This window comes from Capsicum annuum, chromosome 7 (assembly GCF_002878395.1).
Source record: "Capsicum annuum cultivar UCD-10X-F1 chromosome 7, UCD10Xv1.1, whole genome shotgun sequence".
Classification (NCBI taxonomy): domain Eukaryota; kingdom Viridiplantae; phylum Streptophyta; class Magnoliopsida; order Solanales; family Solanaceae; genus Capsicum; species Capsicum annuum.
Window position 1 is genome coordinate 70,815,988 of NC_061117.1, and position 16,846 is coordinate 70,832,833.

At 37.4% G+C, this 16,846-nt stretch overlaps 1 protein-coding gene across 3 annotated transcripts in view; it reads left to right on the top strand.

Moving 5' to 3' along the window:
* LOC107877951 (putative glucose-6-phosphate 1-epimerase) overlaps nucleotides 1-16,846 on the top strand; it is a 35,548-nt gene that overhangs the window by 14,811 nt on the left and 3,891 nt on the right. For all 3 annotated transcript variants that reach the window (XR_007042778.1, XM_016724779.2, XM_047393579.1), the window contains 3 exons: nucleotides 9,528-9,621; nucleotides 9,716-9,815; nucleotides 10,219-10,464. Coding sequence is in view for 2 of the 3 variants with exons in the window: in XM_016724779.2 (XP_016580265.1) it covers nucleotides 9,528-9,621; nucleotides 9,716-9,815; nucleotides 10,219-10,433 (409 nt within the window). In the remaining variant the exon portion in view is untranslated. The remainder of the gene's footprint in view (nucleotides 1-9,527; nucleotides 9,622-9,715; nucleotides 9,816-10,218; nucleotides 10,465-16,846) is intronic.

Consider the following 16,846-nt stretch of genomic DNA (forward strand, 5'->3'; position numbering starts at 1 on the left):
TGTCGGCCTTCTCAATTCACAATCTTACTTTCACAAGAAGTAGAAAATAGCAATTTGGTTCCCAAATTTCCCCACAAACACATCCAAAAATGACTAAGAAATTTAGAATCTCCATCACTAACAATTGTTAGGGGAACATCATGCAATTTCATCACATTATGAACAAATAAAGTAGCAACATGAGATGCATCATCACTTTTATGACAAGCAATAAAATGAGCCATTTTTGAAAATCTATCCACAACAACAAAGATGCTATCCTCACCATTCCTAGTCCTAGGGAGGTCAACAACAAAATCCATGAAAATATCTATCGAAGGACCGATGAGAATAGTTAAAGGGGGTATACAAGCCATGGTGTTGGGTACAAGTTTTAGCATGCTTACAACCCAAACACCTAGCACAAATTCTTTCCACATCTCTTATCATTTTAGGCCAAAAGAAATGTTCATTAAGAGTAGCTAAGGTTTTTGACACTCCAAAATGACCAAGAATAGCTAAGGTTTTTTGACACTCCAAAATGACCCATCAAACCTCCATTGTGTGCCTCTTTCACCAATAACTCTCTATGAAGACATAGGCACACAAAGTTTTCCATTTCTAAACAAGTAGCCCTTATTCAATTCAAATCTAGTAGTTCTAACTTCATTTCCCTCAACAACTTTTACACACCTATTTAAGCTCCCCTGACACTCTCCAAAGACTTCTTTAAAATCATCATCATTAGAATATAACTTCTTCAAACTCTCTAAACCCATCAACCTAGAAGTCAAGGTATTCATGCATCTTTTCTAAATAAAGCATCCGCCACAATATTCTCTTTACTTTGCTTATAATTAATCACATATGGAAAATACTCAGTGAACTTTATCTACTTTGCATGCCTCTTATTAAGCTTATTTTGGACCCTAATATGCTTCAAAGCCTCATGATCGGTTCTAATCACAAGCTCCTTATGCAACGAATAATGTTGTCAATTTGCTAAAGCTCTCAATAGGCATAGAGTTCCTTGTCATAGGTAGAATATTGCAATGAGGCTCCTCTTAATTTCTCACTAAAGTAAGCTATGAGTTTCCCTTTTTGCATCAAGACTGCACCAATGCCTACTCCACTAGCATCACACTCAATTTCAAACTTCTCAAAGATGGAAAGTTGAAGTAATGGAGTGGAACTAAGTTTCTCTTTCAAGATTCTAAAGGCTTTCTCTTGTTTTCTACGCCAAACGAAAGGCTTATCCTTCTTAATGACCTTGGTTAGAGGAGCAGCCTAAGAACTAAAACCTTTTACAAATCTCCTATAAAAACTTGCCAACCCATGGAAGCTTTTAACATTGCTAATGGACTTAGGAGTTGGTCAACTTCTAATAGCCTCTACCTTTTCAGCATCCATCTTAACTCCTCTTGAACTTACAACAAAGCCAAGGAAAACAACACGGTCCACACAAAAAGAATTGTTTTAAAATTCTCATATAACTTTTGATTTTTCTACACATCAAATATCATTCTCAAATGTTGAGCTTGATCATCCAAACACATGCTATAAACCAAAATATCATCAAAATAAACCACAACAAAATTATTAATAAATAACTTAAGCACATATGGTTCATTAATTGCATAAAAGTGCTTGGTGCATTGGTTAGCCCAAAAGTCATCACCATCCGCTCATATAATCCAAATTTAGTTTTAAAAGCGGTTTTCTATTCATCTCCAGATTTCATTCGGATTTGATGGTGTCCGCTTCTCAAATCAATTTTAGAGAATAAGGTAGAACCAAACAATTCATCTAGCATATCATCAAGTTTAGGAATAGGATGTCGATATTTTACCGTAATTTTATTAATGGCACGACAATCTACACATCCGCCATGTCCCATCCTTCTTGGGTACTAGAATTACGGGCACCACACATGAACTTAAACTTTCTCTCACCAAACCCTTATTCACAAGTTCCTCCATTTATCTTTGCAATTCTTTGGTCTCTTGAGGATTGCTCTTATAAGTCGATTTGATGGGTATTTGAGAACCCGGTAAAAAGTCAAGTTCATGCTCTATTTCTCTCAAAGGAGGCAACCTACTTGGTATTTCTTCCGAAAATAAATCTTCATAATCTTGCAAAAAAGAAGAAATAACACTTGACAAAGATAAAAAGGTTAGTTCATTCTTAGAAAGTAAAGAATAACCTTTAGGATTAATAAATATGACTTGAGTAACATCCTCAATGTTTAGCTCTTTTATGCTCTCTTGATTTTGCAAAATCATGCACATTTTCTCTTTTTTGATCTTTTTATTTTTCTTGCTGAGCTCTCTTCTTTTGTGATAATTCATTCCCACTTGAGCTCTCGACCTCTCCTTTTTCCTCTTTTGAGTTATCATTTTTCGCTCCCTTACTCCTTTCTTTCTTTTCTCTCTTAAGTTTTTCTTTCAACTCTCCCATTTTTCTATATTCCTCATTCACTTGAAAAGTAGAAAATGGGTTAAGAATATGCTTTTTACCATCCTTAACAAATTCATATTTATTTGACCTTTCATCATGTTTAGCCCCAACACCATATTCCCATGGCCTTCCCAACAATAAATGACAAGCTTGCATTGGTACAACATCACAAAGCACTTCATCATGAATCATGATAACTTTCAACCTTGAATTTTATCAACACTCTCTTGGTCACCTTGAGTTCACCACATTCATTGAGCCATTGCAATCTATAAGATTTTGGATGCCTTCTTGTTGGAAGTTTCAATTGTTTTACTATAGATATACTAGCAACATTGACACAACTTCCACTATCAATGATAAAGAAACATAATTGCTTTGAACTCCACCAATTATGAAACAAGTTTTCCCTTTGATCAAGATCTTCCCTTGCTAGAGCACTCATGCTTCTCCTCACAGCAAGAACAAGTTTTCCATCACCTTTAATTTCTTCTCCATCACCTTCTCCCATAAACTCATCACTATTATCATCCTCCACGTGTTCATCTTTAGATTCATCTTCGGTTTGATAACCACCATCATTCAATGCAATGATAGTTCTTCTATTAGGACACTCATTTGCTTTATGACCATATCCTTGACATTTAAAACACTTTATTTTAGATGGAGTTTCAAGTTTAGCTTTGTTACCTCCATCTTTGTAGCCCACCTTTGATTTGTCTTTGTCCAAGTTGGAATTCAATTCCATCTTTGCACATTTGGATTTGTCCCAAGTGGGAAATGATTTTCAAACTTCCTTATGTTTAACCCATCAAGAAGAAGAAAATTGCACCTTTGACTTGTTTTCCTTTTGATGACCCTCCACTTTGAGTGTCATTTGATAAGGCTTCATATAAAGTAGAAAGCCGATGCAATTCCAATGGTTGCCTTATCTCTTTATTTAAGCCCGAGATAAATCTTGCCACAAGCTTCACCTCTTCATCATTGACATTAGTTCGAAGCCTAGTATGCTCAAGCTCTTCACAATACTCTTCCACACTCTTACTTCTTTGTTGAAGATTGTAATACTTGAGTGTATTTTGCTCATAATCATGACCCATAAACCTTTCTCTTATATGCCTTTTCATGTCTGATAAGGAAATGGACCTTGGGTCTAACTCAATCTCAAAAGCTAGCTCCTGAGGGGAGGATTGCCCAAGACCATATAAGGAGATCAAAGACCCTTTAACCCACCGATGTGGGACTCCAACACCCCGTGCACGCCTAGGACTGGACATCTGGAGCGTGGATAATATAAGACGGGGGCCCAACATCGGAAACAATGAACTGGATGGGCCTGACTTTGATACCATGATAAAGAAATGGACCTTGGGCCTAACTCAACCTCAAAAGCTAGCTCCTGAGGGGAGGATTGCCCAAGACCATATGAGGAGATCAAGGACCCTTTAAACCACCGATGTGGGACTCCAACAATGTCATTCCAACTTGTAACAAAGTCTCTATTCACCAAAGCACCTTTTTCAATTTTCTCCCACCATGTAGAAGCAAAACCCTCAAGGTGACTTATAGCATAATTTATCTTTTTAACATAACTCACATTGTCGAGATTATATTGCCTTTTAAGTTTCACAATCCAATCAAGATATTCATTCGGGTCACTACTTCCTTTGAAGAATGGAAGGGTAACCTGGATGTTATTTAATCCTCGATCTTCATCATCATTTCTTCTATTGTATTCTCCACCATCAACCGAATACTACTCTCCATTCCCTCCTTGTCTTCCTCTCCCACCCAGCATCTCTTGTTGAACTTGGTCATTGACTCCATAATCATAAGTATCACCATCAAAAGAATCATGCTCTTCAAGGTTATGTTGGGTTTTCATTTGAGTTCTAGTGGCTTGTGGTGGAAGATATCTTTGTTGATTTTCCCTCTTTGGAAGTGCTGCTTGATTGCGAACTTTTGGTAAAGTAGCATTAGGAGCACTACCATGTGGGATGGAGTTGTATCAAGAGGAGTCTTACGTGATCCCTCGTCATGTTGACCAATGGGATTGAAAACCTCAAGTGGTTGCTTCGCTATTTTGTGATTTGTCACCCTTCTATACACATCTTTCAATTTTCCCTTCATTTCTTTCATTTCTTCCAATAGTTTTTGAAGCAAAATTTTCATTTTGCTAGAGGATTCTCCCTCCAATTGAGTCATTGTACCTACAAAATAAATAAAAAGTTACAGAAAGAGTTCCTCACCGCTCACTCACATCATGTTTCCTCTTTTTGTCACGCACACTCATGTATCATTGTAAGACCAAAGGCTTTAAAGGCCATCCTCAAATGAACTCACCTCACTCTTGCTTGTTATCACTCTTGAATAACCCAAGGTTGAGAGTCAACACTGCCAAATAATTCACATGTGGTACTACTTCTTCGGGATGGTGGAGTTTATGTAATCAAGAAAGGACAATTAAAACTAACGGACAAGGAAACAAATAAGCACAATTAAAACTAACGGACAAGGAAACAAATAAGCATACAATGAAATGAAAGAAAAAAGCACGAAAAAATTTGACACGAATAAATTAAAAAGACACAAACAAGTTTAACATTAAGTATGAATTAATACTCAAAGTAAACTAGCTAGAATTAACAAGAAAAGAAGAGAAAACAAGTTTGAAAGATTTGGACTATTTTGTAATTCTCAAATTCATCTTTTTCAATACCCAAGAAAATGAGCTCAATTTTGAGATATAACTTCCCTACAACTCTATCAACAACTTCTAACCAACAATTTCTTCAACCAAACACCAAATCAACAAAACCCATTTTCAAATTTCTTCTTCAACATGACCTTCAATTTTTTCTTTTGTGAGTCATGTACTCTTTGTTTTTCTTTTTTCAAATTGGAAACAACAACATATAACTCGAGGAATAATATCAAACAACTTTCAATCAAATTCGATCTTTTTTTTGGATTTTTTTTTTAAAATATCAAAACTCCATGACTTAGATTTGTGAAAACAAATCTAATCCAAGCTCTTGATACCAATTTGATGTGAAACAAGAAAATAGAAGCAAGGCAAAAATTAAAAGTAAAAATTAAAAAAAGACAGACACAATTAGATTCAAACAATTAAAAGATGTAAGGGTGAAACTAACCAAAACACCCCTTTAATTGGGAACTAAAAACTCTTAATCTATTAGAATCCTCAAGAAAGTAGTAACTTTACTTGCAAATCCCAGGACAAGTGTTGAAAATCAACAAAGGGTTCTCAAGCTCTTAAAGGAGACACAAAATATTCAATCTTCAAAAACTAGTGGTTCAACCCTAATAGATAACTATTTATACCAAGGGTTAAAAGAAGTGAAGAAAAACCAAATTGCCTATCATTTAAATTGCAAGTTAATTTAAATGGTAAACACTTAGTATATTAAATATCTTTAAGTCGTCCGTATTGGAACTTTCTAAAGATTCCATCTTCATCGATAAAGCTTGAAATGCTTGAAGGCCCTTAGCTTGACTTCTTGTGAAAGACCTTCTTGAAGTAGCGTCACTTTGAGGAACATCAAGAGAGCTTCAATTACATAAAGAAGGAAATCGGATCAATTGAAATTCGGCAACAATAGTCCTTCCAATCTACTCCAATTTCTACTAAAACTTCAACTGCTTCAATACGACATGAACTTTTTTAAACAATTTACTTGCAGAGATTCTGTCAACCTGCGACAGAATAAATTTGACAGAGGAGGATGATAGATGATTAGTGAACACTAGTGGTGAGTTGCCTGTTATAGTAATGGAAGATCCAAATGTTAACTGCACCACTGAAGTTTGTAATCAACTTTTACATAGTGAATATGGAAATTGTGGGGAAATTTGGGAAGTTGAAGAAGTCGAACCAATTGTGGTTCAACATCAAGGTGATCATCAAGACAAAGAAGTGGATACACCAATTTGGGTCCGTTAATATTTGATCAAATTACGCAAGCTATTCAGAGTCTATTTCTAGGGGCATGAATAAGCCATGGGACTTCTCATGCAGATTGATAGCAGTGGATATGCAAGGAGAATAGAGACAGAGATTAATATCAAAAAAAGCAGGGACACAAGAGCTGAAGGGACTGGTCTCTTTTGATGTTAAATTCGAAGATAGTGGAAGTAGGATTAGGGGAAGGCTTTGCCTTTAATTTATCAATGAAGATCAAATTAGTCACGTGGACATATGAGGGGATTAAACAACATAGACAAGAGAAGATTAGTGAAGAATTCTCTACTAGCCTGGGGTGCAGACATCATATGTTTGCAAGAAACTACACTTGAGGGGATGTAGAAGACATTGTTAAGCAAATTTGCGGAGGTAGATGGACAAGTTTTGCCTATCTTGAGGCCAACAGAACTAGGGGTAGAATCATAATGGTATGGGATAGAAGAATATGGAAAGAGGAGGTATTTCGGATTGGGATTCATATTTTGACCTGTAAATTTGAAGGTCAGTTGCAGGATTTCAGATGCCATATCACAAGTGTATATGCTCCAAACTGTCACTCTAAAAGAAGGGAAGTTTGGGAGGAAGTAAGTGTTGTAAGGGGCTTGATGGAGGGTCCATGGGCAATTTGTGTCAGATTTCCTACAGAAAAGAGGAATTGCAAAAATTCTCAAACTTCATAGAAGACATGAATGTTATTGATCTTCTACTTTGAAGATTGTCCAATAACTGTGGAAGAAAAGGATCAATTGCGAGCAAATTTGAAGAACAAGAAGTCCTGAATGTTTGAAAATGTGTGCCATTGATAAGGCACCAGGCTTGGGTTCACATAAGGTTCTTTATTAAATGATGGGAGGTGCTCAAACAAGACATCATGGGGGTATTCCACAATTTCCATTCTCATGCTTGCTTTCTTTGAAAAGGAGTTTTAATGCAGCTTACAATGCTTTGATTCCTAAGAAGAAAGGTGCAAAGGAGTTTAGGGACTACAGGCCAATAAGTCTCATCATAAGCATCTATAAGATTATTGCAAAAATACTTGCTGAGAGATTGAAAAAGGTAATGGAAAAGTTGGTAGACTCACAACAGATGACATTCATTAAAGGAAGGCAAATTATGGATGCTATTCTTATAGCCAACGAAGCGGTGGACTCAAGACAGAAACACAAGAAACCTGGTGTTCTTTGTAAGCTAGATATTGAGAAAGCATATGACCATGTAAATTGGAATTTCTTACTAAGCATGTTACAACAAATGGGCTTTGGAGCGAACTGGATCAAGTGGATAAATATTTTGTGTTTCTACTGTCAGATTCTCACTCATCATTAATGGTTCCCCGAAAAGTCTTTTCCAAGCTCAAAGAGGTCAAAGAGGTCTCAGGCAGGGTGATCCCTTATCCCTTTTTTTGCTTATAATTGCCACGGAAGGGCTAAACAACATGATCAATCTTAACAGGTGGATTAAGGGCTTTGAGGTAGCCATGAATGGTCATGATAGTCATGAGATTACACACACCTTGATAGTCTGTGATGCAGATGTGGAGCAATTGAGAATTCTAAGAATTATTTTAGTCCTTTTTGAAGGTATTTTTGGGCTGCATATTAATGGGAGAAAGAGTCATCTTTTCCCAATTAGTGAAGTAACAAACACGGAGGCTTTAGCAATGATTCTAGGGGGAGAAGTAGGGGCTCTCCCTACTACTTATCTTGGCATGCCATTGGGGGCAAAATCAAAATCTATGTATGGGGATCTGGAACAATGTATAATGTCATAGAGAAATGTGAAAAAAAGCTTTCAAGATGGAAGTGTCAATACTTGTCATTTGCTGGGAGACTCACTCTGATTAAGTCAGTCCTAGATAACTCTATGCTGACTTATATGATGTCCCCTTTTCCCATTCCAGTGGGAGTCACTCAAAGACTGGACAACATTAGTAGCTCAATCTGCTTAAGCTGTGAATCAATGGCTTTTAATAACGTTGCTATCTAAGTTGAGAAGCAAGCTAAGCTCCTGTCCTTTTATGGTGAGTCCGTTGATTCATATCAAATCACTGAAGTATCTAGTAGTCACCTTACACAAGCATTTTGGAATACAACATGTTTGGAGGCAAACATTTTTTTTCCAATTTATTAGATCTTTCTGGCTAGACTCATAGTTTTCTCATAAGAGATTATTGATGTCCAGTCCTCATAGATAAGCATAGCAAAAATTATTATGAGGCTCTTCTTATATTCACAATATGAAAGGGAAACTTCCTTAATTATTATTATCTTAAGATATGTTCTAGCATTGTTTCTAGAAATTTTATGTTTTAGTAAACTTTTGGAAGACCAAAATTTGTTGCCTCTTTGTCGATAATTATGTTTGGCATTCTCTATTAGAAGTAAAAAATTTGTACAGGATATTTTTTCGACCACGTCCAAAAACCTCTTACTTAATGAGCATAGTGCTAGGCGGAAAAAAAGGACGAATCTTCACCTTCACTTGCTCTTTTTTCCTCTCAACTGCCATCTAGTCTCTCTTGCTAAATCACAACTTTTTCTTAATCAGTAAGCATTAAGATTAAAGAACACAAGCTCATAGCCTTGTTTCTTCATCCTCACCTTTTCGTCTTTATTTTTTATTTTTTATTTAATTAATTATCTATCCTTTGAAGTATGGGGAGGTCTTAAACATTTTTAATCAGCTCCATTGAGTTTTGTTAAAATGAAGAGGAAGTCTCAGTATTGCTCCAAGTTTACAGACCTGCTATTTAAATAATCGTTATAAAGTCCCATGTCGGTTTTAGTGGATGGGTGAGCCTCCTATGGTCTTGGGCAATCCATTGCTTAACAAGGTACCAGAGCAGGTAGAGGTTTCGAGTTCGAGTCTCAACGTCTCCCATTATTAAAATGAATGTACGCATGCTTGACTCATATATAGAATCAAGCCTGCGCATGAGGGGGCGTGTTGAAAACATTTTTAAGTATATAAAAGTTGCTCTCTCTAATAGGTTAAGTTTAGATAAGATGGTTACATACTTTAACAAGAATAAAAACATTTCTGAAATTGTGTTGTTCCGGGGTTGATCTTTGAACTATTCATATCATATCTCCTTCTCTTTTTACAGTGAAGTTCGTGTTGAGGGCCTTGAGACACTTGATTATCTTGAGAATAAGGAGAGATTCACTGAGCAAGGCGATGCAATTACTTTTGAGTCTGAAGTGAGCATCTTATCAGCTGATGGTTCAACTATTTCCTTTCATTGCTTTAGTACATATGATTAATCTCTTGTGATGTTTGTGCCATGTTCTTTAGGTGGATAAAATATATCTCAGTACTCCCACAAAAATTGCCATCTTGGATCATGAAAAGAAACGAACATTTGTTATTCGTAAGGATGGGTTACCAGATGCAGGTAATTGGCAATCTTTGTAGCTTTCCTGCTGGTAATCAATCGGTTTCATTTATTCTCAGAGTAAAATGGTTTACCGACTGCATTCTTATTGGTTGTTATAAGAGAAAAATCATTCTTTTGTCCTGCTTATGGATTAGGGAACTTGATTATGTACGAGCTCATTTTCATCCATGTCAGTCTTAGTGAAAGAATCACTGTTTCTTGCTTCATAAGAATATGAGCTTGATCTTCTAGGTTTCTTTTCCTCTCATGCCACTCTTCAGTATATGTTGAATAAATTGTTCAGGCATGTAGCAACAGGATATTTATAATGTGTGGTGGACTATCTATCAGTAATAAACTGTTGGTGGTGTTTGGATTTTGTTATGGAAAGTGCCTACTTGCTGTAATTTCTTCTTCCCAGTTGTGTGGAACCCTTGGGACAAGAAGGCAAAGTCAATGACTGATTTTGGAGATGAAGAGTACAAGCACATGCTGTGTGTTGAGGCTGCTGCAGTGGAAAAATCTGTCACTTTGAAACCTGGTGAAGAGTGGAGAGGAAGACAAGAACTTTCTGCTGTTCCTTCAAGTTATTGCAGTGGTCAGCTTGACCCAAAGAAAGTTCTCCTTGGCAGCTGAGAAAAGCTATTTACTGGTTTATTGTGTACAGGTACGTTGCTGATTCAATATATAGCGCTAGTTATGAAGTGAAGTACACAATCACAAAAAACTTCATTCAACAGTTCAAAGTATGAAATCAGATTATGGGCCTTTTCCTTGGTTTGTGTTTGGCTGCGTAGGGGGCACTAACTTGTTTTTCTTTTAGAGGGGTCGGTTGGTTGGGTTTGTGGGGGGGGGAGCCGAAGAGTTGATTTGCTGATTTTAAGGGTCTCAATGTAAAGTTTTTTTGGTGAGGTAACTTATATTGGAAGTGCAACAAAACTGTGTCGGACCCAATTTATTGATGAGTGATGTGTTCTTAACAGAGTTGAAAGGGAAACAGTTTGTATGAGATCTACAGGATATTTATTCCTTTTGATGATCTGTGTTAATATCTTGTAAATTGACCATAAGCTCTGCTATTTTTGTTAACCTGTCTGTAAACCGCCGTCAGTAGCTTCCCCTTTACCTTATATTATAGCTGTTCATATTGTTATGAGGTTGACAGTAATTGAGAGATATTATTAGAGTGCCATTCCCAATTAACATCATTACCTCAGTTTCTCTAGTGGTTCTAGAGTGAGCAGGCTACGTATCTTCCAGTTCCAGTCCTAGTTCTTTCAGTGACGTAATGCATGAGGCTGATGTGGAAGTGAAACTTGATACATAGGTCATACAAAATAGAGGAAGTTACATAGGTCATCCAAAAGAGAGGAAGTTTCAACTATCTTTTTAATTAAACAAAACGGTACTGATTTTCATTGAAAAGCACTTGACTCAACTACATATTCAGAATCTTCAAAATTCTGAAGCAAACCATAGAAAAAACATCACATTATATTCTAATAACCAAACAGAAAAAGTTTTAAGTATCCAAGAGAAGGGGAGATTGAGGATGATGTCACTCATCGTATTTGATACGAGAGCAAACTAGAAAGATGGAAAAAAACACGAAAACCAAGGAAAACACTAAAACAAAGGAAACAAGATAGAAAACGAAAGTAAAAGGATAGATAGAATGACACAAGTGAAGGAACGTAGGCAAACCACAATATACCAAATTGAGGCCCTCAAACGTAATCCAACTACAAGCACCAATTCTCTTATGAAGACCACGAGTGAAACTAATCCACTCGCAACCTACGTTTCTGTCACGACTCAAACCAAGGCCTGGCCGTGACGGGTTTCTTAAGTCTGCCGAGGACCGGAGACCACCCCTTGCCTAGCCAAATAGAACACAATACAACTAGCAACGGATGGGTTTCGAACATATAACATGATAGAGCTGAGCTCCGAACACATAACAAGATAGAGCTGAGTTCCGAACATATAACAAGATAGTTAAGCAACTAGCTCAGAATGGAATCTAAGAATTTCAACAACCATCCCAATCCATAGTAATCCGCAAAGCCTCTAATAACCAAGAACAACCTAAGACAGGACATATCCCCGACCATGGCTAAAATTAGTCCAAAAGGAACAGTCTAAAACATAAATGAAACAAGACCATGAAATGAGGGTTTTTTTGGAGAATGGAAGCGCACCACTTCAAATATGACTCTCGAACAATCCAGAAATCACCTATCACTGCGCAGGAAAAGCAGAAGTATCTTCGAACCCTGCTTCGTGTGGGGATACAGCGTCCGGGGACGGTTAGCGGGGTGAGCGCTAGCATGTAACTCAGGGAAGGGATAAAGTAATGCCATGATCAAATCAGTTCAAAACCATTTAAAGCCAATGCACACAATCATATACATATATGTATATAATATGTCGGGATTGAGAATGAGGTTTAGCACGAGAGTTAAAACATTAGCTTGGATTGTGTAGCATCGACCATAAGAAAAAGGCACCCACGGGCTATATGGGTCCGGCTCCCCCTCCGGAAGGGCCCAGTGCGTGTTAGCTGCACGAACCGGAGGTATCAAGGAAGACTAGGGAATGCCCCGACCCCATGTCAATCCAAGATAAAATATATGTATAAAGTGTGACACATGCACACGGTCATTAAGACTAACCCCTACGCGGGCAAACTCGGATTTCCAGTAGGTCCTACCAGTATGTCCCTCAGGACCTCTACCTTCACGGTCAGCTACACAATCCCCTTTAAGCCCAATTAAAACAGTTTACACATTCCCATTCATTAACCAAGAATCATTCATTACGGCATATACCATTAGTATCGCCATACCAATTACGATTGCAAGCTAATATTCATTATGCCATTTCAATTATTCATCACCTTGGCGAATGCCCGACCCCCGTGATTTATCAAGCCAAATTTGGGGTAATGCCTCGACCCTCGTAGTTTATAAAAATCAACTTGGGGGAATGCCTCAACCCTTGTAGTTTATAATTAATTCAACACATGGCCAACAAGGCTTTCTAAAATCATTTTTTTATCCGTTTAACCATTTATGCAATGCAATAGTTTAGAGAAACAAGCCAAATCATGAGATTATCCATATTTCTAAGCCAATTATGCAAGTGGGTTGAAGTTACACAATTTCCAAAATCAATTCCAAATTCCAAATCATCAATTTGGGGGAGTGCGAGGACCCCCATTCCATTTACCATGCCCATGCACCCCATGAGTTTCAAAGCCATCAATTAAGCATAAACAATTGCATATAAACCATGGAAAAACCATTTAAACAATAACCTTTCGAATCCCTCAACCCAAATTCCAATTCCAAAACCAACAATTAATCACATGAAAAACAAGTGTAAACACACGCCTTTAACAAAAATAAATTTTAGGGAAGAGATACATGCCTGAGATATTAAAAGTTATGGAGGAGAAACCAATCTTAGAGCCCTCGGTGATCAACCTTGAGAAACCCTAGTTGTTCTTACCCTTGTGGATTTGAGAGAGTAAAGAGTAGTGTTTATGATTGTTAAATGTTGAAAATAGGATCCCCAATGTGTTTTATGGTCGTGGGTTACAATTGGGGAAAGAGGGAAATGACCAAAGTTCCCCCAATTAAAACACGGGAAAAACTTCGCCAGTGACTACGAGTCATGTCACAACTCGTGATGTTTGGTTACGTGACGACTCGTAGTCTGGGAAAAGACATGGGGCCTCCTCACTGTTAACCCTACGGGTTGTACCCTATAACTCGTACACGGACCTTACGACTCTTAGGGTCCTAGTCGTAACCACAACAGTGACTTGGGCACCTAGACTAGTTTGGTCATGAGTCACCCTACGACTTGTGACCACTCCTCACGACTCGTGAGGTCTGTGCCGTGATCAGGACAGAAGCATAGGTAACCTCATTGGTCATCCTACGACTCGAGCCCTGTGACTCGTAATAAAACCTTGCGACTTGTTAGGTGAGTCGTAGCATGGGCAGTAAGCGCAAAACTCAAGAAATTTTCAGAGGCAAAAATCTAGGGTGTTACAGTTTCTCAACAAATCGATAAGCTCCTAACAAGCTTACTAACACTCACAAGTGTATCACATATTATCATTCATCAACTAGGGATGGGCGTTTGGTATTCGGTTCTGTATTTTTAAAGTTCGGATTCTGTAATTCGGTAATCGGTATTTGAACATAGATACCACATACCATACTTATAAGCATCGGTTTGGTAATTGGTAAATTAAACTTCGGTTCGATACGGTATTTGGTAATACCACATTAAAGTTGGAGATGTGCAAAGGTACGTTTAAACTTCAAAGAGTATATTTAATAGAAATCTTTTTTAGTATTTTTTTTATTGCTTTTTACGAATATATTACCAAGGTCCAAGAGATTCTTTGGGATGACTAATACTATTGTCTATTGGGTTGGGTTAGACACACACACACACACACACACATATATATATATGGGGTAAATACCGAATACCAAACGGTATTAATATCTTGTACCGAACTCAATTTCGAATACCAAAATATTAAAATTCTACTCCCAAATACCTTACTAAATACCGAATTACCGAATACCAATTACCAAATTTTTTGATTCGGTTCGGTAATTCGGTATTTTATGCGCAGCCCTATCATCAACTACCTAAAAATGATGGAAAACCTAGCTATTTATAGCCAGGGGCTACTTATTACAAGATGGGCCCAAAAGTGATCCTAAATATCAAGTGGGCGCAAAAGTGACCCTTAATGTCAAATGGCCATATGTTAGCACTAGGGGTGTATAAAGCAAACCGTCAAGTCAGACCGAACCGACGAACCAAATCAAACCGAAAAAAAAACCCGACTTATGGTTTGGTTTGATTGGTTTGGCGTTAGAAAAAAAAATCGACCATTATTGGTTTGGTGTTGACCAAAAAAAAGTCAAACCGAATCCGAATCAAACTGACATAATATATATATATATATATATATATATATAATATTCGAACTTTTTTATACATAAAATATTAATTATAATCTACTTTTTAAATATTTTTTCAACTAGTTTTAGTAAGTTTCAATAATTTGAAAGTAGATGTAGATATATATTTAGATTTGGGCCTTTAAGTTGTAATATTTGTTCATTAATTGTTAATTAAATGATCCAACACCCAATATAAACTTAAAACCTAAACTTTTCACTTTTCATCTCACTTTTTAGTTTCAAGAGAGTTTTCCGTTCCTCATTTTTTCATAATTATGGTTTTTCATTAGCACATGAGTGAAAATATACTTGATCTAACTTTTGATCACAATATAATCGTAAAAACTAAATATTATAACCTAAAAACCCGAAAAAGTTGACTAAAACCTAAACCGATTTTTTTTTTTTTATGTTGGTTTGATTTGGTTTACAGTTTTAATAAACCAACATGATTGTTTTTTTTTTTTTTTAATAAAAACCGAACCAACCTGACCTATGTACACCCCTAGTTAGCACATGTGCTCTCCCGTGTCTCCATGCTATCATCCAAATGTCATGTTGCTCAATGCTCCCTTGGTGATATCATCAAATGTAGCTCCCTCCTAAGCTATCCTCCAATGGTGTATTTGCTCCCCTAGAATGACTAAGTCTTGGATCCTTAGGTGTGAACTTTGAAGCATAGATCCCAAAAGAGTGGAGCCAATTCGGCTTGTATTATCCTCCCTTTTTTGAAAAGGATTCGTCCTCGAATCCAACTCTTTTATCGACTTGTCGTCATACTTTGCAAGTTTGGAATCCTTTGATAGGAACTTCGTTGGGCCATCAAGCTCATTTTCATAAGTCACTCTCCTTGCATCTTCCTTTGAAGTTGTTTGTTCATGAACCTGGACAAATGAAGGAGTGATACTAGGTAAAATGCTAGTACCATGATTAATGGCCCAATGTGGGAAGGATCATTGCATAATGGGATTTGGATTGATTGAGAAACATTTTGTGGAACTTGGGGTATAGTGGATTGGGATGAGAAAACATGTTGTTGACGTCTTAGGGCACAATTTAGATGGATGACCCTCGGATAGTGGCGGTTGTTAGGTTAAGGAGTCGGTTTTCCAAGTTTGCCCACTTATCTTCAATACGTGTCATGGTTCCGCTCATTTTATCCATACTTCGTTGCATTCCCATGATAGCTCCCCAAAGAATATCAAAGTCTGCCTTGCTTAGGATAGGTTGGATCTCTCTCCCGGTTCCATGGTACCTATCAACAAGACACCTAACACGGCTAATAAACAAGGTTGGTGTTGGGGAAATCAACTCTCTCCATTCTAGTGTTTGGATTGGCTAACAATTAACTCACTTGTTGGCCTTGATTGTTGTGTTGGTATATGACTCGATTAAGTGGTGAGAAACTTGAAGAACTCGAATTCAAAAGTGAAACTAAGAAAACAAAAGATAAAGGAAAGAAAAGCACAAGGAATTAAGACACGATAGAAGAACGGACAAGAACTAATTAAACAACTAAGGCGATCAAGTTTTTAGTTGTTAATTAGTGTCAAGAATCAAGAGATGACAGGATGAATTAAGAGATGAATTTATGGGATTGAACCTAGCAAATGAAGGTTTTTGTGGGCTGAAATGTGTTTGAGAGAGTGTGAGATGCATTGGGTATGTGTTGGCAGCCTTGGCACACTTTGGGCGCAAGTCTCACGCAGAAAGGGATTGCCTTGGCCTGCTTACCAGGTCCAGCGCACCCTTGGCGCAGGCTGGACGCAGCTGGTGGATAGCTTACTGGTTTGGCCTGCGTCTGGGGTGCTGCAGCAGGTCAAGCGCACTTCCAGCGCAGGTCAGGCGCACATGACCCGCCCCACAGCTTGCAATATAACGTTTTGTACTTCAATGGTCCCCCCTTTTGTCCACTCTTTGGAATATTCTTTAGGATGTTAAAAAGGTACTTTGTACCAACACTTTTTCACACTTTTTTCTTCTCTTTTGAGGATCAAACACCAACTTTTGAAGAAAATTCAAGATGAAGATTTGAATTTTCCTCAAGAACAC